Source organism: Empidonax traillii, unplaced genomic scaffold, assembly GCF_003031625.1.
Source record: "Empidonax traillii isolate 1590-97213 ecotype Southwest subspecies unplaced genomic scaffold, ASM303162v1 scaffold535:size1322822, whole genome shotgun sequence".
Classification (NCBI taxonomy): Eukaryota; Metazoa; Chordata; class Aves; order Passeriformes; family Tyrannidae; genus Empidonax; species Empidonax traillii.
The window spans coordinates 406819-427279 of record NW_020955728.1 but is presented as its reverse complement, the minus strand read 5'-3'; the positions used below and the strand labels follow the sequence as shown (position 1 = coordinate 427279).

General features: G+C 39.9%; 1 protein-coding gene across 12 annotated transcripts in view; it reads left to right on the top strand.

Moving 5' to 3' along the window:
- The window catches only part of ESRRG (estrogen related receptor gamma), a 403057-nt gene that overhangs the window by 31536 nt on the left and 351060 nt on the right, over nt 1–20461 (top strand). For 2 of the 12 annotated variants that reach the window (XM_027897315.1, XM_027897313.1), the window contains exon 1: nt 257–445. The exons of 9 other annotated variants lie outside the window; for them this stretch is intronic. In XM_027897315.1, coding sequence (XP_027753116.1) covers nt 348–445 — 98 coding nt within the window. In that variant the 5' untranslated portion in view covers nt 257–347. Of the gene's footprint in view, nt 1–256; nt 446–20461 lie in introns of those variants that run through there. One more of the 12 variants, XM_027897323.1, reaches the window with a different exon arrangement.

Below are 20461 nucleotides of genomic sequence, written 5' to 3'. Positions count from 1 at the left end.
ATTCTAGGGTGGTGTTAAATAAAAATAATACAGTTAATATACCATTTCAAAAGTCCTGCAGGACATGCAGCAAACGCCGGTGATTTGAACTGGGTGAAGTTGTCAAAGGTTGCTTTGCTCTCCAGAGCCTGGCAGTAGCTCCACTGAAATGTGATGCCATTGGTTTTCAGCAAAGGTTTCTTTCTGCAGGGCTGCAAACAGAGATCAGCTGCTACTGTGTATACACAACTAGGGAGCAAATCAAGCAGCACATTTAAGCAGCCTTTTTAACCCTGAGACTTTCCAAGATTTTTGCTTCACGCAGGAAGTTTCCTTTATATTGTCAGCTGTAGCACTTTGCTCATGTAATGAGATCAGAGCTAGGATCACTGCTGCACAGTAGAAAGACTTCCTTAAGACATTTGTCCTTGAAACTGCACCAAACTCTTGGAAGAACCCAGAACCTGTAAGTATGTATGATATAGGCAACAATAGCATGGTGCAAAGCTGCAATCAACCATTATACGATATCCGATTAGCAGGGCAGGAGGGATTTCTTTTTTTCGGATGTTGTGTTACATTCATTTTCAATTTGTTCTAAGGAAGCAAATCAATTCGGGCTTCTGATACAGTGACTTTGCAGTAGATGAGCTAGTAGTAATATGTTTGATTTAACTATTTGTTGCTGTCATGTAGCTTGTGGGACAAATATTATAACCATTAAACTGTAGAGAACTTTTGTTATGATTTTAGGCATTTTTAAAGGATTTTGGGGGTCCATCTAGCAAATAAGTTTTTGCTTTCCTCTTTGATTTTGGTAACCCCACCCTTCGCCAAACTATAAATAACAGGGCAAACGGAATTAGTGCGTATTGTTCTGAGGTGGCAATAAAATATATTTGTTTGCAGGCTTAATTTAGTCGTTAACAACGTTGCACTGTTTGGGGTGTTTTTTGTCTTGATTGGATTCTACTCAAGGCTGTCTGTTTTGTGTTTTACTGTCTTGTCTGTGTCTGTTTAAGTTACTTTGCTGGGACTGCAGTCTGGTTAAACCTGTATTTAAGCACTATTTATATTCCGAACACATTTCTGGTAAAATAAGTGTTTGAGATTTTTATTTTTTTTAAAGCCTTGAACAGTATAGTTCTATTAGCAGAGAGCACCAGAGAAGGCACGACATGGATGAATGTCAGACATAGACCTCATAACCTAAGTCTTCCGTGTAAAAAGTGTGACCCAAACGTGCCCACTTTTGCGACTGCAACTAATACAAGCCTTGAGCTCCCTTTCAATAAATTTTTCATACATGACACTTCTGTTTATCAGATTAATTTCTCCCAGGTTAGCCTGATTGATAGCTGGATTGTGGTTTCTTAAGAGCTTTCTCCATGAAACCCCACCGAAGAGCTGCATTCCATTTAACCAGTGAATGTAAAAACTGGTAACCATGGATTCAGCCACCACTAACTGTCGAGAGCAATGACTTGTTGTAAACAATACAAATGAGCCAGGATAGCAGAAGCAACCAGACATGAAATGATTTTAATAGAAATTATGGTAAAGGTCATGTGATACTGTATTGGCTTGAATTCAGTGTTAAAGGGAAAGTATTTCGCTTTTTCGGGTTTGATTTAAATTGCACATCTCCACTAGCTTCACGTTTGCGTAAGACCTGCAGAAGGGCAAATAAAACAGTTCTTTGGAAAAGCCTCTGCTTAATTACACATTGTGACTTAGGCCCTGATCCTGAAAGTGTAGGAATAGCTCTAATCAGAGGGATTATTCACATATCAAAAATTGTGTTTGTAGGATTGAGGCCGTTCTAGATATATTAGTAACAAAAAATTGTATTCTAAGGAAATACCTGTCACTAAAGATAAATAATGGAAATGCAAGTTTTACTGGTGTTGTGTGTTTTGGTTGGAGAATTTTGTTTGCTTGTTTCAATAACATGAAAACAAGTTATATTTATCCTTTTGTTTTTAAATGTTATGACTTTCATTTCTCATCCACCATTTCTCAAACCGTCTTCCTAATTTATAGCGTCTCTTTTGGAAAACTGGTAAACCACAGTGTCAGCTATTATAATATAGCATGATGATAGGCACATGCAGATCGCATGAGCAGTCGTGTGTCCTGTCTCAGGAATTTCCATCCCTACAGAATCTTTGCTGACTCCCAGCTGTCACATGGCTGTCACTCACAAATTCTAACCATAACCAAATCCTCCTCCCCGGGCATGCGCTCACCAAACCTCTCTATGTACCCTTAGACGCAAGCACCAATGTCCCTGCTTAAGCACTTTCTTTGCATAAATGGGTCTCTACCCCAAGGCTGCTGCATTCCACTAATGTTTTTCCCTTAACTTTTTTTCCTGGGTGCTACTTCCTTGCTGTGTCTGTCCTTTCTAGAGAGGAACCTGGAATAGGAATAGTAGTCAGTAGGAAATGCAAACAAAGTTAACATTGAGCATTATTGAATATAATAATTAAAATCGGTGTGAATCTAAATTCACAGTTTTCATAGCCCCCTTAACCCCTTCAAAACCATTAACCCTTACTGTTCTCTAGACAACTGTCACCTTGCAGTATAGTGACTTACTGGTTCGTGTATTTATCTGTCGTAATATTTACATAATTTGGAAAACTTACATTATAAGAGTCCTTGGCAGGAAATTTGCTTATTTCTATTTTTCTAGGTTATTTCTATATTTCATATGTGCCAGATACATCTATGTTGTTTTACCAGTAATTATGATTTATATATTTTTCAACCAGAAGTATTTCATACAGTTCTCATGAGTCTGTTATGACTGGCCAGTCTCAGTCAAGCACAGGTTGCCACCAAAATACATGATAGATACAGGACAAATCCTGCTTTGCCTGTTCTTCTGAGCTGCCTTGCCAGACCGAGGGGGCGATTGCTTGTGTGAGTCGGGAAAGTAAGATTTATCATATACGTAGATTAACAGCAGGCAAAAACAGACTGACTTCTACTGAAAAGAAATACTTCTGAGAATTAAAAGGAAAGCATTTAAACAGGAGCATTTGGGAAAAAAAATGCCAAATTGCAAAATATTTTCTGTAGCTTGACTTTGTCAGTGTTAATAGTGTATTGGGGTGCTCCCGTGGATCAGACCTGTAAGTATATTAACATTTTACCAAAAGGGAGGAGGTGGGTTGACAGGCAAGATAGCACCTTGACTTTGCACCTTTATCCTGGAAAGAATCCAGAACTGAAAGTAAAATGCAGGTGAAAGCACAGTGAGACTCAAGACTAATATCCAAGTAAATTGGGGAAGCTGCACTGGCCTCCTTACCAGGAGCTGATTAGGAAGCATGGGTAATTTCTACACCCCTTGAGAACCAGGTGGGGGCTGTTTGAATCGTTGAGCCTGGCAGAAGAAACCAAGTTTCAATCTGGAGGCATAATGCAGTGTTCAGGAAGGAAGGAGTGCACCATGACCCCATGGACTTAACTGGCATGGGACAACAGGCAATTTTCTTTTGCCTAAAGTATCTCTGGCATCTTTACGATCTGTGACATATGTGCTTATTCTACTCTCCTGTATTTTACATCAAATACTGATTTTATAATGCAAAACTTGCAGGAGTTAGTGAGTGAGCTGCCAGAACTCTTTGCCCATCTGCAGATAGGAAGAACTGGGAGGCAAATCCCATTGTTTTTCTCCTGGTTTATAAAGTTCTGGTGCTGGTTGATGGGCATCTGCAGGAGAATTTTCATTTGAAGCAGAACTCTGTGAAGAGATATTTAAATCTGCAAAATGGAGACCTCAGTATTTTAACCATAGAGGAATCTCAGTGTTTGCAGTCAGTTAAATATTGCAGGGCATACCTGGGATCTGGCAGAAACATTTACAATGAAAATAATTAGTAATATTTTATTATATTTTCTTGTAATAACAGTAGCATAGAATAACAACAATAACTGATATTTTTTATTATTGTATTTTTTTATTATTGTAATTCTAATCTACTTTTATGCCAAGACTGCTTTTGTCAGTTACATAATTTGTATATGAAAATAATCATATTTGCAATCCTGTCAACTAAATTCAAGTGGGGTAAGTATAGGCACTTTTAAAAAAATTAAAAATGCATTTGTGATGTGGAGATACAAGGTGTAGGGAATATAGGGTAAACTGTTATCCACATTTACTCACACTTTACCTCATAGTTGAGACAGCCAACAGCACTGCAGGTAAGTGAGAAATAAATTGATAGTTTTTGCCTGGTGGACTCCTGGCTGTCAGGAACTGGACTGAAACTGCTTAATTCCATGAAGCATGGCAAACTAGTTGGTCACTGAATAACAGAACATTGTTCTTTGAATTATTAACTCTTTGTAAGCATTACAGTGTTTTATAAATTTTTGTGCCTTCCTAGTTTTACATCTTAGCTGGTGTGGGTGTTTTTTTGAGGACTCCTCTAGTAATTTTGTCTTTTGAACGTTTCCAAATGTACTTCTTCCCATGGGCTATTGAAGACCCATGATTTATGGGTTATGATATTCTCCAGGTCAGCAAAACTGTCATAGGGTCTAAAGACAGGACTGTGATCTGTATCAGCTGCATTAACTTTCCATTAACTTTCCGCGACTAGAACGCGTCTTTGATTATTCTGCATTATTCCTTTGTACAAAATAAGGTCGTTCTCTGTGTAGTTTAGTTTTAACAGAACCAGACTGTCACTGACCATCAGCTTTTGCATGCATAGACTCTATTCTTCCTGGCAAGGCTTTAGGCCCAGATCCACAAAGGGATTAGATGCCTTAAGTGGGACTTAAGTGGGATTTAGGCATTGAAAGCCCAAACTGAGATCCTCAATATCCCCACTGAACTGCCACCTAACCTTAGAAGTTGCCTAACCTATGTGAGTGCCTACGTTTTCAATATCCAGCTTTCCCACGTGGCCAAAGATCTGCTTTGGATGTTCTCAAGCACTTCCATCCTGACAAGGTTGAGCCTCTCTGCTCCCATCTTTCCCCTAACATCCCAACAGACTTCAGAAAGTGCAAACTCTTCTTGTAAAATGGTGGATTTCTGTGTGTGATATATCTCACTTTCTCCAGCTGTGTCCTTGAAGGAAAGGACCCTCCAGTAGGTTTCTTTCAGGAGCAGCCTGAGAACCTTGAAAAAGGTATCAAAACTATAAAATTTGAGTATTGCTGCTTAAAAATGCAGGTCCTAGAGAAGAAGAAGAAGTGGGACTACAGGTGAGTGTGTCCTTCGCCGTCTCCTGCTCGCAGTACTGGGCTATTCTTGCTCAGTGATGGCTGCCCCTGAGTTGGCTGGCACTGCACGAGACATGGGAGTAACTGGCAGGGCTGAGAGCTCTATCAGAGCACCTGAAAGCTTGGTACTGGGATGCAAAATTATTATTGTTCCTAGAGGTTTTCTCGGAGAATCCAGGCCCTGGTGTTTTGCAACAGCAGTGTTTGGAGGAAGAACTCTTTTCTGCAAGAAGTCACTTAGAGTTTCAACTGAGTGTGAAACATGGTGGATGTTTTATGTTTTGAAAGCCAAACTTACTGGGGTGTTCCATGTGCACATCCAGAAATAATAACCACTCTTTTCAGGGCTTCAGTCTCAAGCATTTCAGGATTGATAGCTGTCTCGCTGTGCGGAGGCCAAAGCAAATAATATCTTGTCAGTAGCTGAGTAAGTGGTCCTGTGCCATCACTTCTTCCTCAACTGTACTCATTACATTTCATGTGTTCTTAGCAATGTCTGTTGTTTGTTTAAATCCTGCTCAGTTCCTTGATTTATCAGTTTTCTGTAGACTTTTGTTCGAGTAGTCCCAAATGCTATCCCATATCAACTAGATGCATCCTTATCAGCAAATAGTCTTTCATCATTAACTTTAACTCTTTCACATAACTCTGCATATGTCCACTTTGAGCTTTTGTTTTTTAACATACTGGATTTTTTTTTTTATGGGGACAGTATTTAGGAAATCTCATAGAATTTTTTCTGAATCATTCTGTCTTTTTATGTGAAAGTAGCTTTTATCCACTTGAATAGATAAAAATATTTTCCTTCCCCTCCCCTTTTTTTTTTATTTGTTTGTTTTTGTTTTTTCCATGAGAGAGAGAACTTTGTCTTGGGAAATTCCTAGTTTTTGAGTTTGTCAAAGACAGCTAGACTGCACATAATCACAATATTATTTCTTGCTGCTTTTGATTTATGTACATCTACAGAATCCTGAAAACGACAATACAAGACGTAGAATGTATTTGTATAGAGATTTAGCGTAGAAACTATACAATCACAAAAAAGATATATTTGTAAATTTAGAAACTGCAATCATGAAAAGCCTATATCTAGTGAATAAACATGTAATAACAAGTGCAATCTGTGTTCCTTACCAAGCCTAGAAGTGTTTATATTGAGGTAGCAAAAATTTGTAGGACTGTCTATGATAATGACATCTTAATAGCTAAGAACATTATTCATGTATTTTTAAAAATGATACAGGGATATCTGTTATTTTAATGAAGAGTATATGTTGTAGATTAACCTGCAACTTTCAGCGCACTAACTTTGTGTTTTCAGAATAGCATGCTTGAAATATTACACATTTATTTTGGCATTTTAATACATACAAACATTGTGAGCATTAATTCATCATACATCATAAACACATGACTATTGTATGGAACCGGTTTTAGTTATAGGAAGTTCATCAAGTATTGTGCCTTGGTGGTTGCCAGATCACTTGCGTGCCTGCTAAATCCTATGCACAGTGCTTCCGTTTGCTGGGTTACTCATTGAGCTTTTAATAGTCAACTTAATTTTAGTTAAGGTTCAGTTTAGTAACTCTCGCAATTAGTGGAAAATATTGCCAGGATTCATCTGGTAAACCATATTACATACAAAAGGCACACACAAGGTATGTGCGGAGGTGAAAGATAACAGATCGATTCTGATGGATCCCATCGTGATGAGCTCTTAAGGGTAAATTACAAAACCTTTTAATTATTGGGGGTAACCTTGCAGAAAATTGAATCCTGAGTTTTCCTGTAGGAGGAAGTTTGGTCTCCCTTGCTCACTACTGGTTCCCAATACCAACAGTGGCTCCGTGCACTGGGGTCCCTGCGTGCCTCTCAGGCTGTGGCTTCACACCAGTGCTGCCGATGTGCAGCTTCTGAGATGGGCTTGGAGCCCTCATAAAATCGAGAGGTCTTATTTTCAGGGCCAGCTTCTGAGCCCTGTCCTACTTATTTGCTTTGCCTCCCTGAAAACAACTGAGGTACAGGAGGCAAGTCCGCTGCTTGACTCTTTTAAGGCAGTTTTATGGGTTGTTTTATGGGTACGGGTAAAGGACTACAGTGAGATTTTTTTTTTTTTGCCCTCATATAAAATGGAGATATGACTTCAGCCAGCCTGTTAGTGTCCTGAGAAATGAAATACTGGGAGGGAAAATAACCATAAATAAGGATTAACTTGGAAATAAAGGCAAAGGTACAACAACCAAATGCAGCAAGAGACTGTTTTTTCTATTTAGCCAAATGAATAGGTTAAAATGGATGTGTCTGGCTGATGTTATTGGAAAATGAAAGCCCATATGTTCCCACAGGACGGGCACTACAAGGACAGTTAGAACAATGTCTTGCCCTGTCAACAGTGCTCATGTCTGATCTGGGATTTCTCCAATCCATAAATACCTAAAATGCAGGTCTCTGACAAAGTAAGAAGAAATTGTATAACAGAAGAGGCACAAGGGCATATACAGTCTTTGTCATAATTGTGTCCCTTGCTCAGAAGTAAATGCCAGTTACTTCTGAGTAGAGTGAAATTCTGGACTACATGTGGCAATCCAGTCCATTGGGCTACAAGCCACTGTCTTGAAACAGTTTGGGGTGTGCAGGGTCCTGCACCAGTTAGAAATACACTGATTTAAGTAAAGGTAATAATATATTTTGCCATAGAAACCTAATGTAGAAAAGGAGAGACTGTCAGTAGGCCCCTGTTGAGTTGGGTGAAGAAGAGACAGCAGAGAACTCTGATTTGAAGAAGGATGTAGGTGAGTGAGGATCTTTGCATATGAAATCACTCCTCAGCTGTGGAAAAGCATATAGGATAATGTCTTGGCTTTGCTGAGATAAATGGGAATCAGTCTGGATGTCATTGTAGATTCTGTATACTTGGGTGGTGCTCTTGCCAATGACAGAAACCCCAGTACAGACTGCAGCAGAATCCTCGCCATCTCGTTAGGTTTGATCTTTACGGGAAAGGTAGTAATATTATGGAATAAAAAATTACTGCCAAAGACAGGGGTTTTAAAGCTTTCTATTTTATATTTTTACCCTGTTATTCTGAGTGATACCAGCATAGAAACTGAAACATCTGTGGGACTTTTTGCAAAGGAGGGCAAGAACGTTGTTTGTTTCCCCAGTTTTTTCAGTTACAGGAAACTGAGAATCAGGATTTTGGATTCTAATTGTAAGAGGCCTTGAAAATGGAAAAATGCTAATACCTACCTTAGAGGAATATTTGTTTGTTTGAAAAGTTTTGTGAACTCCTTGACAGAAAGGAACCATAAGCAATTCTAGGCATTTATTCCTCTGTGACAGAAGTCTGTATTTAGTCTTCTGTTAGTCTTTTTTATTTATAACAAAATCTTTGAATATCATTTCCAAGATGTTCAGCTATCAGAAATGAAGTGATAATGAGGACAGAGGATAGGTCATGAGTCTGCAAATATGTGTGAGGAGATGGTGAGCTTAACCTACCAGGTGAAAAAAAGTCAGTATGGCAACTGCATGAACACTTCAAAGCATGCACCTAGTTTGCCGTACTAACTTAATTATCCCTGCTATAGATATGTTTGACAAACATATCTATAGCCCAGATCCTGTTACTTCTCAGTGGGAAATAACAGAAGGCTTCTGTCTGGTTGCCAGTTGACTGAATCCTTCCTTATACTTCCTTGCATTACTCTTTTCAAGGACTTTCCCTACCCCTTTGCTTATCTGATGAACAGAAACTTACCTCTTTCTGATTAATGGTGGAAAGTATTGTGAGATGAAGAATGATGCAGTCTAACAGGATGAATGTAAAATGATTTTTAAGAAAGTATGATGAGGATTTAGTCCTATTTTAATCAAATACTGCCTGAACCAACCAAAAATAAGCTTTTATCACTCGTGCTGAATCAACCATATTCTGATGTCAGCACTATTTCTCAGCAAGCATCTTGTGTCCTCTGTGTAATTATACAGGGTGTTTTTGAGCATCCCACTGTTGTTGACTTTATCCACAAACAGTGTAATGTGAAATGTAAAGAGGCAGGAGTACTCCACCTCTCCCCATCACACAGAAACACAAGCTGGTGCCCTGTTCTTTGACACTAAAATGTGGCCTGCTGTTGGCAAGCTGGGTGCTTTAATAGGCAAAGACCGTGGGGAACTTTTCAGCTTTTTAGTCTGTCTGCTTTTGTAAAGTCTGTTACACAGGGAGGTACAGTTTTTAAATGTGGTCATTTTTAATTCCTGTCCCTGGAGTCTGGCTGACAGATTGGGAGTGCGGAGGATGGGAGTGGCCTGAAAAGACAAGCTGAAACCACAGGATGTATACATACATTAAAATGGAGCAAAACAAAAATAAACGAACTTAGGTGAACACAGATGGGATCTGTTTCAGGGCCACTCTTAACACCTGTTTTAGATGGCCTGTGGTGAAAATCATTAGCTTAAAAAGATGCTATTTATGTCTTTCCTGAACCAAGTGTAAGCAAACTCTCTCCAGCCATCCTAACTGGAGAGAATGGAGATAAAATTTTGGTAGATTTTTTTTTTTTCTGAACAATACTATTTTCATTGCAAACCTTGACATATGTTTGTTTTCGTACACCATTTCTATTAGCTACAGCCCTGGTTCAGAGGACCATTGGCATTGATGTATGCTAAATATCATTTTTTAACAGAGACTTAAAAATCATCAATGTGATTTCATAGGTGTAAATCTGAAATTTATCCACTGAATTTTGAGGTGTTACTGTGTATTCCCACTTCTGTAGCAAAGATCAAAACTTGTTGACAGTAGCTTTCTGATTTGAGAAGGCAAGTGAACATAGTTATGTTTTATTGATTCACTTTGCTCTCCATGCTGATTTTGACAGGTCATGCTGAAAGTAACATTTTGAGTTTTCCAAAATTTTTTATTCCATGTTGGCATTTGAATTTTGTTATGAAACCCTCCTTCTGTGATAATTTCTGCAAGCTTGTGTCTTTTGGAGGAAAGCACCGACTTTTCCCAATTCTACCAAACTCTTCATAGTTTTATTTTTGTCTTGATGATTGTTAAACCTATTTTTTCCTTTAAACATGCCAACGAATAAAGGTTTTGAGGTGTTTGTAGTTTGATTATTGTCAAAAATAGCAATAGAATAGAATGAATAGAAAATTCAGGAAACAATTCCTTTAATGCATGAATGAATCTTTGCACGTTAGCTGTAAGAGAAGTGTGTTCATACTTGGAGGTAGTGATGTAGTCTAATGGATAGAGCAAATGCCTGGGAGTGGGTTGCATTCTGTCTCTTCCTGTCTGCTCACCTTTATAAAGTATTTTGAGATTTCTAGGTGATAAAAAGACCTAAGTATTATTAAAGCCTGCTTAGTTAGACAGTAGGTTTTACTCTGTATTATCTTCTGGTTTGTTTGTTACATGAATAGGGTGTAAAACTGCTAGGAGAGCCTTTTGTTCTTGCACACTGATTCTTTCCTTTGGCTTTTCTTTTTCCGGCTTAATTTTATTGGGTGGTAAAGCACACAGTAGCTAATTGTACAATGAGGAGGTGCATAAAGAGCAAACATACCGAACCATGAACAACAACTAGTTTTTCGGATGCCTCTGGAAGAGCAATGACCCTCTTGATGTGTTACTGTGGGGAAATGACAGGTGCATGCTGTCCCATGATTGTCCATGTAGCTGGTACTTCTTCAGTGTCCAACAATGTGCTCTCTATCCCATTTTGCCGAAAGGCCACTCTGTCCTTTCTAAACAGGGACAGGAGATGAAAGGGTAGCTTCATCTATGACAAATCTGTATTTATGACTTTAATAGGATATGTGCTGCTCGAAAACATAACCTCTAGGACAGAACTTCCAAACTTCCACCACCACAGAAGGATCTTTCGGGCTGTGCAGTGACATGGCTGTGCCAGATCCCTCTTCTCTGCTGACTATGCTCAGAAAACCTGTACAGCAGTTCAGGCAGCATGGGCTGCCCAAATACTTAGTTTGCCTTTCCCTCTGGGACGAGGGCAGCAGGCTGTATTTTTCCATATCGGTATGTAATAGCTCACTTAATACAAAAAAACATGCCATGTAGCTGCAGAACCTTGCACTAAATAGTCATCTGTAACTGCAAGTGAAGATTTCTAAAAGCAGATCACTAATCTGGAAAAATTGTATGTATTGTGTTAAAGGAAGTCTCTGAGCCAAAAACAGATGGATGTTGGGAAGAGTAGTCTGGGGAATTGTCACTATACGCCTGCTCCATGACCTTCACTAAGCATCTGCTGTTTGCCACTGGCCCGAACAAGCCTATAAGCATACATGGCCCTTTGGTTTCACCTGCTGTGGCTGTTCCCCCAGATACAGCAGAGCACAGATGACCTGAATATGTGTGTATGTGTGGGGATAGCTGAGTGGACATTTACTGTGGAATATATAGCAGTGGGGACATTGACTACATCATATCGTAATCCATTTTCTGATAATTTATAGTTTTGGTTTTTGTTGCTGGCTGTGTATGAAAATGCTGTTGACTACTTTGCATTAAAAAGTTCAGCAAATTCAACAAGCTTGTTTACCTCTTGTTCTCTGAGGATCTTCTGTAGTGAGAACTGAGACTTCTGCAATTCAAGCCCTGTATTTGCAATTCAGTGTGTATGTCACCAGAATGCCACGGTGGTATTATTATTATTCTAATTATTATTATTATTCTAATTATTATTATTATTTTGTTTGTTTGTTTGTTTGTTTGTTAATTCTTGGTTAGTCCACAGCTGTAAAAATAAGGCTAGACTGTGATAAAAAGTGATGACTTAAAAGTGACGTTAAATAAATAGTCTCTTATCACATCAGAAGTGGAGACTATACCTTTGCACCAGTTTTAACGTCTCTCAGGGGGAATGACACTTCCTTCAGTGTGGAATGGGAATGCTGCCTTTGTGACTGGCAGAATATGATGTTATCCTGTGGCACAGTGACTTCACCTGCTCATTTTTAAGGGACTATCTCACCTCTGAAGCCTAGGAGCTTCTCTGAAATATTTAGTTAATTTGAAAACACCATTGTCTCCAAAATATCCTTGTCTAGAGTTCCTACAAAGTCTGTAGAGGCTTGAAGCATGATGGTGTTTTTTTTTATTAAGCACCTGCTTTCTTTGCCTAGCTCAGTTATGCAGCAAGGTTGTTTTTACAGTACTAAGAAGTGAGCAATATATTCCATATGCCACCAAGCTTTGTAAAGAATCTTGCTGATGACAATTTCACAGCTGCTGAGAAATAGGCCAAGCCTTCCCTATAAAGTGACAGTAAGGAAAAGAATATCTCTTCCATTGGGATTGGCCATGCATCCTCCCCAACTTTTTCCCTCTTGAAGGAAAATGCTAGCCCTTCTGAACTATGTAACAACAGATGGTGGCAGAAACCAATTTCTACTGCAAAGCCATTTGGTCAGGAAGTATCAAAAAATGTTTTGGAATTGTGAAAATGAATTCTTGGCTGCAGGGCTACCAGCAGCTTACCAGAAATGAGACATGAAGCAAGTGCTTTGCAAACCCAAGAGCCTGCTTGGCCCTGAAAGAAATGGCTTTGGTTGCATATTTTGGAAATTAAAAACTTTAGATATGTAGGGTTTGGACTTCAGAAGTGTTCTGTGTATTATGGGTGTTATAAAAATTAGGTTCTTAGTTTCTGATAACTGATTGCTTGACCAACTACCAAGAAAGTAGCCTTCAAAATATGCACAATGACCTCCAGCTGAGACAAGCTTAATATAGCTCCCTCTGGCCTAGTCAGGTGGAACCTTCCCTTTTGGCTCAGCTGATTTGCTGCCCACAGACCATGAAAGTCCTAGGGCCCTGGTAATGTACAGGGACACACAATTAATGCAGAAACAGCTCAGGCCGCTCTACTGATGGGTTGTGTTTAGTACGTTTGTGTGTCTGTGAGTTGCTGGATGGAGCAAGTTCCTTTGGTTACTCCTGTGCTTGGCCAAATGTGCCTCTTTGGAGAGCACTTTGAGATATAGAATTTGTTTCTTTTCGTAAGTGCACCATACTTGTCTGTCTGTGCCATTAACTCTCTGAAATAAACAGCAACATGTTTTTTCCTCCAGCATTTCTATTGTGAGTCTTAGCCTCTCATATGGTACCATACATTGAAAATGGCTGGAGAGAAGTCCCCATAGATGTGGAACGTAAGCGATACTGGCAGAGCCATCTTGTTTTATCTATTCTGTTATAAATGTATACCAAATTGTACGGTAATGTCATGTCACCAGAAACACAGAGCAGATGGAAGTATCTTTCCACATATTGACTCATGTTACTCTGATGAAAGAAATTTGTTTCTCTCCTTCTGTCAAGCCTGCTAGCCTCTGGCAAGGGATGCAACCCTCAGCGAGGGGAACTTTACCAATAATGTTCAAGTGACCATCTGATTTCAATATACTATTATTGGCCAATATAGTTAGCCTGCATCAACAATTGCTTGGAGTAGCAAATTCTATTTCTTATGTTGCATAAGACAACTTAAGTAGTGCTGTTCCAGGTTGAGGAGACCTCGGGAAGTTAACCCTTGAGGAAGTAGATATTCAGCTTTTTTAAGGATACCCTCAAGGCCCCACTATTGGGTCCTTTGGAGACTAATCCTAATAAAGCAAGTGCCAGGTTTCTTAGCTGTACTTCATTATAGAAAAGTGACACCCCTAGCACACGGGTTGTAAGGGCTGTGTATTAGCTACCAAAAATACGGTTTGCAAAGCACCAGCAAAATCCCGACAAATAAAATAACTATAGTTGTGCCGTGAGCATCTGAAATGCAGATCCCCTCTGTATTTCTGTTTGTTATGAGTGGTATTTGACTTGATGAGAGCGCAGTTCTCAGACTGAAAACACGTGAAGCTGAAGTCAAAAGGGAGTCAGTGTAATCATTAACTGACTCACCTTCTGGATGTGACAAGTAATGAACCATTCTAAACTTGCCTGGAGCTTTCTTTGGGACAATACCCACAGGGGAAACCCTCTTACGCTCAAGTGAAGCGTTATCAAATGGGCCCTCTATTTTTCCCAAATGCCAGCTCTTTTCTGTCTTGTCTCTAACCACCTGAGGACATATAACTGCTGATCTCAGCATCCCAGCCAACATTTGCATCTTGGGGCTTGAGTACAGGATAGTAAAATCCCCAACACAGCCTTTTTTACAAAAATTGCATATGCTTTTTGTTTGTTTCTTTTCTTCTTACTAGCCTGCTCCCACAACAGGGAAACGTTTTATCTGCCCGTGCTGGGATTTTCATGTTAGCAAACCTCTTTAACCAGCATTTGGCGCTTTCCATTTTCTTACTTTGATTTGGATGACTGCCTGAAGCACCTGCTAATGGCCTGAAGCATTCAAGCCGAAATTTGCAGTTTGTGTCCCACACTCACTCTGTTTTGTTACCTGCCTTCTGGAGCACCTGCTCCACAATTTGGGCTCAAGAGCCTGCTCTCTACCCGCTGACAGGAGCGCTCATCACAGCAGTGCCTCTTCTCAGCTTTGTCCTGCTCTTTCCCTTGCTCTCTGTAGTCCCTGCTTCACTTTACCTGGCTCTTCAAGGTAACATCGATCCATCCTGCTTGTTCTAGTGCTTGAGTGAAGAATGGGGTTTCCTCTGGTACACGGGAGCAAAGGTGATGCCAAAGTAACTCGATCGTTGTGGTCATCCTAAAACCTTCACCATGGCACTCACCAGCAGAGTTTTTTAGTTTTTTAAAATAGGTTTTATAGGGAAATTATGAGCCAGGGCAGCTTGCTGAAATCAGCTTGTAGGTCACTGGTGGTCAGAAGCCAAATGACAATTCTGTGTTCAGGAAACATAGGAAACAGCATGGCCACTTAACAGAGAAGGACCAAAAGAAACCCCAAAGTCCTGAGGAACACTCCTCCCTTTTTTGTGCTCCTGCTGCCTTTTGAGGATCCTTCGTACGCTTTTCCATGAGGTTGCTCCTCATGCCTAAACATAGGGAAGGCTGCTTTAAGCTGTGTTTCATGAGAAAATCCTCCTCCCTGTCAAGGGCCAATCCTAATGGAGGGTTTCAGAGGTAACAACTTCCAACAGGGAATTTCCTTTCCATTTTGCTTTGGGAAGCATTAGTTTTTCCCAATCTTGATCTGTGTCAAGGGTATCATTTACATGGACGTTCCCTTTCTGAAAAGGTCTTTGTTTCTCTCTTAGAAGGATGCTGTTAATAGTGACAGAAGAACCTAAGTATTGTTTTCCTGCCTCTGGTAGCTGCTGGTCCCTTTACTGGCAGGAACCTCCTCTTCCCCAAGGAGCCGTATTCCTTAATACCACACCATGCCCTCCGCCCACCTTCCATGTTGGTGTTGAGTGGGGTTTTCCCCAGGAACCGAAGCATCTTCCTGAGTGTCTGGGCTATAAACCAGGGACATCTGCTCTTGCAGAACTGGGCAGGGCAAGGGTTTATTTTTTTTTCCCTTCTCGCTTTCCTTTGGTTGCCTCAAAATAACCCTAATTAATTTTATGGAGAGTTTAGTGTGCTCCCATCATGGGATTGCTCTTTGTGCGGATCTCTTGCATGCTATATTTAGGCATGGTTTTTGGAACACCATGTGACCCGAATCAGATAACTTCTGAACTACTAATCATGTCTTTGACACTGACTCCCTCCATGGCTTTGGGGCATTTTACGGTTGTTTTCTTACACAGAGAATGAAAAGAGATATACTTATCTGCCTTGTAAAAGCTGCTACCAGGCTTAACAAATATTTAAGACATTGGTTTAGACAAAACTTCATTTTATTATTTGTATTGTGGTCTTAGTTTTATTATTTGTTAGATATTTGACTTCTGAAAATGATTTGTTACCATCTTAGTTTTTCTTAATCGGTGCCCCTGTTTCACTATTTAAAAAGAAAGAAACAAGTTTCTTCTGTGTTTGTAGATGAAAATAGGGCAGGGAGAAAAAACCTAAATGTCCTCATTTCCTGCCCCACACAGAGGGGCATTTCTTCCTTTGTTTTCAAGTTGTTCAATCCATGTAGATGAAAAGCCCCAAACATTGACCTGAACTATTTCCCCTTGTGCTATCTATGTCCCTTTTTTTACCAGGGGAAGTTAGTTATCTGCTTGTTTTTTCCCTGATTTTTTCAAATTACACACCCTGACTTCTGTCCTGTCCTCATCCACTGCTTGAGGCCACTCAAGCCCTAGAGGAAGCTGAGCCAGGCTGGCTTTTTGGAGCTTGTCATCCATTTCAAGGCATCATCTCTTTGTTGCTTATGTCCGTAATTGCTGCTCTCTGTGTCTTGAATACTTCTGCAGCAAACTGGAGTATTGGCATTTCTTCTGGCTTCACCTTTTTTTTTTTTTTTTTTGCCTTGGTCCCTTAAGGCCTTTTCATAGGCAAATGGATCAGAAGACCTGTTTGGCCTTCAGTAGCTGAAAAGGAGCTCATTTTGAGCAGGTAGCTAGTCAGATAAAGAGTAGGAGAAATTATGGGAATATTTCTCATCCTTTAGGAAGTAGTGAATAGTAAACAGAGAGGAAGAGAATCCTTCCTTATTGTAAGTCAAATTTATTAAGTCTGATTATTAATAGTAGCTCTCCCCCCTTTTTTCTTTAATTCCTTTGGAATTAAATCCTTTGCCCAAGTGCTTATTCTTTCCCTCCTACAATAGCAGTATAAAGCAAAATAATACATAAACCAAAAATCAGCCTTGAGAAAAAGGCAGATAATGAAATATCTGCCAAAGAGACTGCAATATGTGTCTGTCAGAGAAAAAGACCAAACATTCTTATATTTGAATCTCTGAAATGTAGCTGCACCAGACTAGTTGGGGAAAATTTGTTTGAAGATGTATTACGTTCCACGATCAAATGGAAAAAATGGCACCTGTCATCATATTTAGAAAACAGCTGGGTAACATGGCCAAGTGCCATAGTCTCTTTTCACATGGCCTTTATGCTGAAACCATCCAAGCTCCATTCTCAGCAACTGGAGAAACCCTGTGCCTTTAAATGGTTATAGAAACATCTACTTAGGGGCCAGCTCTTATTGCAGCAAAGCCTGCTTCTGATGCTTCTAATTAGCAGTTAATGGATTATACTTTACTTTTATAACCAACCCAGCAGGCACTCTTCTATAGTATTTTTCAGCTATTTTTGGGAGAAGATATATGCAATTGCGCTGCTCTTCATGCTTTCATTTGGAGCATGCAGAAAATATTAGAAATAAATCACTATCTGAGATTATTTTAGCACTCAAATGCTTAATTTAAGTCCGATGAAGCATTTCCTAAATGTATTTTTTTTCATCTAATATCTTAGAAAAACTGTAATGGGTTAATTGCCCTATCTGATCTAGATTTTGATGCAGAATCTCCTAAGTACATAGTTATTGTTAATTAAAATATTTATATACCCAGTGAAAAGCCTGGCTTTTTTAGACTTGCAAACACAGCTCCAATATGTACTCCTTCAGGAAAAAATGTTTTTTTAGCTGAACCCTGTACAGGTACATGCAGAAGTTTATACGCTTCAGAAGTTAGATGGGCTTGTAGAAACTAGCAATTTTTATATTTGATTTGAATTAAAATAGCAATGAGACTAGCAGCATTAAAGATTTACAATGCTACATATGTGTGTGTGCACATATACATGTGGGTGTATATGTATATACACAATATATATAGAATATATACAAACCTGGGCATGTTTGTATATGTTAAATATGTTAAACATATATCTATGTTTACTAAAGAAATACATTTACACAGGTTTTATTTGGCAGTTTATACTATTTCTCCCTCCAGAAATTAATTTTGGTACCAGTTTCTAGATGGAAACCTAGTTCAGTGAGACTGCCTTTGAATGTGCTCTCTTTGCTCTGGCCACACTTCCAGTAGGGCAAGGTTAAACTGGAACAGGAGGGGGAGCTCTCACAGCACTGGCCAGGAAAGGGGAAGATGAGGTACCCAAGCCTAGGAAAAGAGGGGTAGAGGCCACCAACTGCAGGTGAGATGTGCTATCACTCTGCGTCCATTTGCTGTGGTCCTTACCTATGTCACCAAAAAAAAAAAAAAAAAAAAAAAAAAAAAAAAAAAAAAAAAAAAAAGTGATAAGAAATTTCAGGCTGGTTGATGAGAAGCTCAACACAACCCAGCAATGTGCACTTACGTCCCAGAAAGCCAAAAGAATTCTGGGCTGCATCAAAAGCAGCACAGCCAGCAGGTTGAGGGAGGTGGTTCTCTCCTCTACTCCGCTCTGGTGAGACCCCAGCTGGAGTGTTGTGTCCAGCTTTGGGGTCCCCAGCATGGGAAGGATGTCTGCCTGTTGGAATGAGTCTAGAGGAGGCCATGAAGAGGGAGGGCTGGAGCACCTCTCCTATGCAGTCTGAAAGAGTTAGGATTGTTCAGCCTGGAGAAGGCTCCAGAGAGACTTCATAGTGCCTTCCAGTGTCTAAAGGTGTAAGAAAGACGGGGACACACATTTTAGCAGAATGTGTAGTGATAGCACAAGGGGAAAGGCTTTAAACTGAAAGAGGGCAGGTTTAGATGAGATATTAGGAAGAAATTCTTTATTGCGGGAGTGGTGAGACACTGAAATAGGTTGCCCAGACAAGTTGTGGGTGCCCCATACCTGGAGGTGTTCAAGGACAGGTTGGATGGAGCTTTGAGCAACCTGGTCTAATGGAAGGTGGCATTGTCCATTGCAGTGGGGTTGAAACCAGATGATCATTAAAGTCCCTTCCAACCCAAAGCATTCCATGATTCTGTGGTATTCATGACTTGTAGCAAACAAAGTGCCACTTGCAAGATTCCTGCTTTGAAAGCACATTTGTATTCTCATCCTGGTGCAGCGCTGCACTTGCTAGCTACAGGATAGGCACTAAACTGGTACAGTCATGTTTTTTAAATAACAGCAAACTTCAAAAAAATTATTTTTACACTACAACTATTAAAAAGAAAAGGAAGGAAAGAAAAAGAAAAGGTTGGATGGTGGTTATTGTGTGAAATAGCTCCCTGACTAATGGGACATGGGCAACTTACTTTCTGTCCTGGTTTCTGAGGAGGATGGGTTTGGGCTTTTTCTCTCTTATAACATCCCAGTGGAGTAGGAGGAGGAGTCTGGCTGTGCAGGGTCTGAAAAGCTGTTGTTTCCCTGTCCTCCACAGCCCCTGCCTGTGCTGTAGGCAGAGAGCAGAGAGCTGTCTATTGGGCGGGGCCAGTCCCACCTTGTTCCTGGAGGAGGTCCTCACTGTTTAATTAATTTCCTTTTCCAGGTATTTCAGGACAATGCAGCAGGAGATGACTCCTTGCTTGAAGCAAGGCCGTAGTCAGGCCTCTGCATTGTTCATGTTTGCTCACTTATAATCAGACGAAGCTATTCTGACATGCTCAAATGTGCTGTTATGTTTCCTTTAAGAAATAATGATATTCCAGTATTAACCTTTATTTTCCCTCTTTAAAACAGCTTTGTCTCCCCTTGAGTCTGGTAGAAACTCTGTTTCCCCCAGACTTCTGCTGAGGTCCGCCTTTGTGCCTGCGCTATCTCATCATAGTGCATCGTAAGAGAGGTACCAGGACTGCGGGATTGACCTCCTCTCAGTCTCTGTCTGAGGTGTTGGTCAAAGTATGTGACTCCTTAGAGCTTCACTTCTGGACTCCATACTAGAGCAGTGAAGGCAAGTCTGAGACATCCTGAGTTCAGTGATAGCCTCCTGAGATCTGCATCAGTCAGACCTCTGGGGTTGCCCTTCTGTGTTTCATCCCTCAAGGCAAGCTAAGCTTAGCAGGTGAGGTTATTGAGAACTTATTCAGAAGAATGAGGCTCCCTCAAGCAGAGTTTGGTTTGAGTTCTCAGAAGGTCAGCGTGGGAAGCTCCCCATAAAAGCTGAACTTTGATGTTGTCAGCCAAGACAGATTCAGAAGGTTTGGGAACATTTTTTTCCCTTCTTGATAATTATATGAAACGCGGGAGACCTGTGAATAGGGTATTTTTAGATTGTACTTTCAAATATACAGTATCATAGTATGACAGCAAATTAAATTAAAATTCTTAACAAATCTTTTTTTTTTTTCTTTTTTTTTTTTCCCCCTAAGAAATGTGGTGAACTTAGTGGAAAGTTTGATAAAGAGCAGTATGCCACTCTGCACAGGAATTCTCTTCTTGTGACTAAATTAAACATCAGTGGTTGCTCTCATTTAGATTAACACTTTTGGAAGTT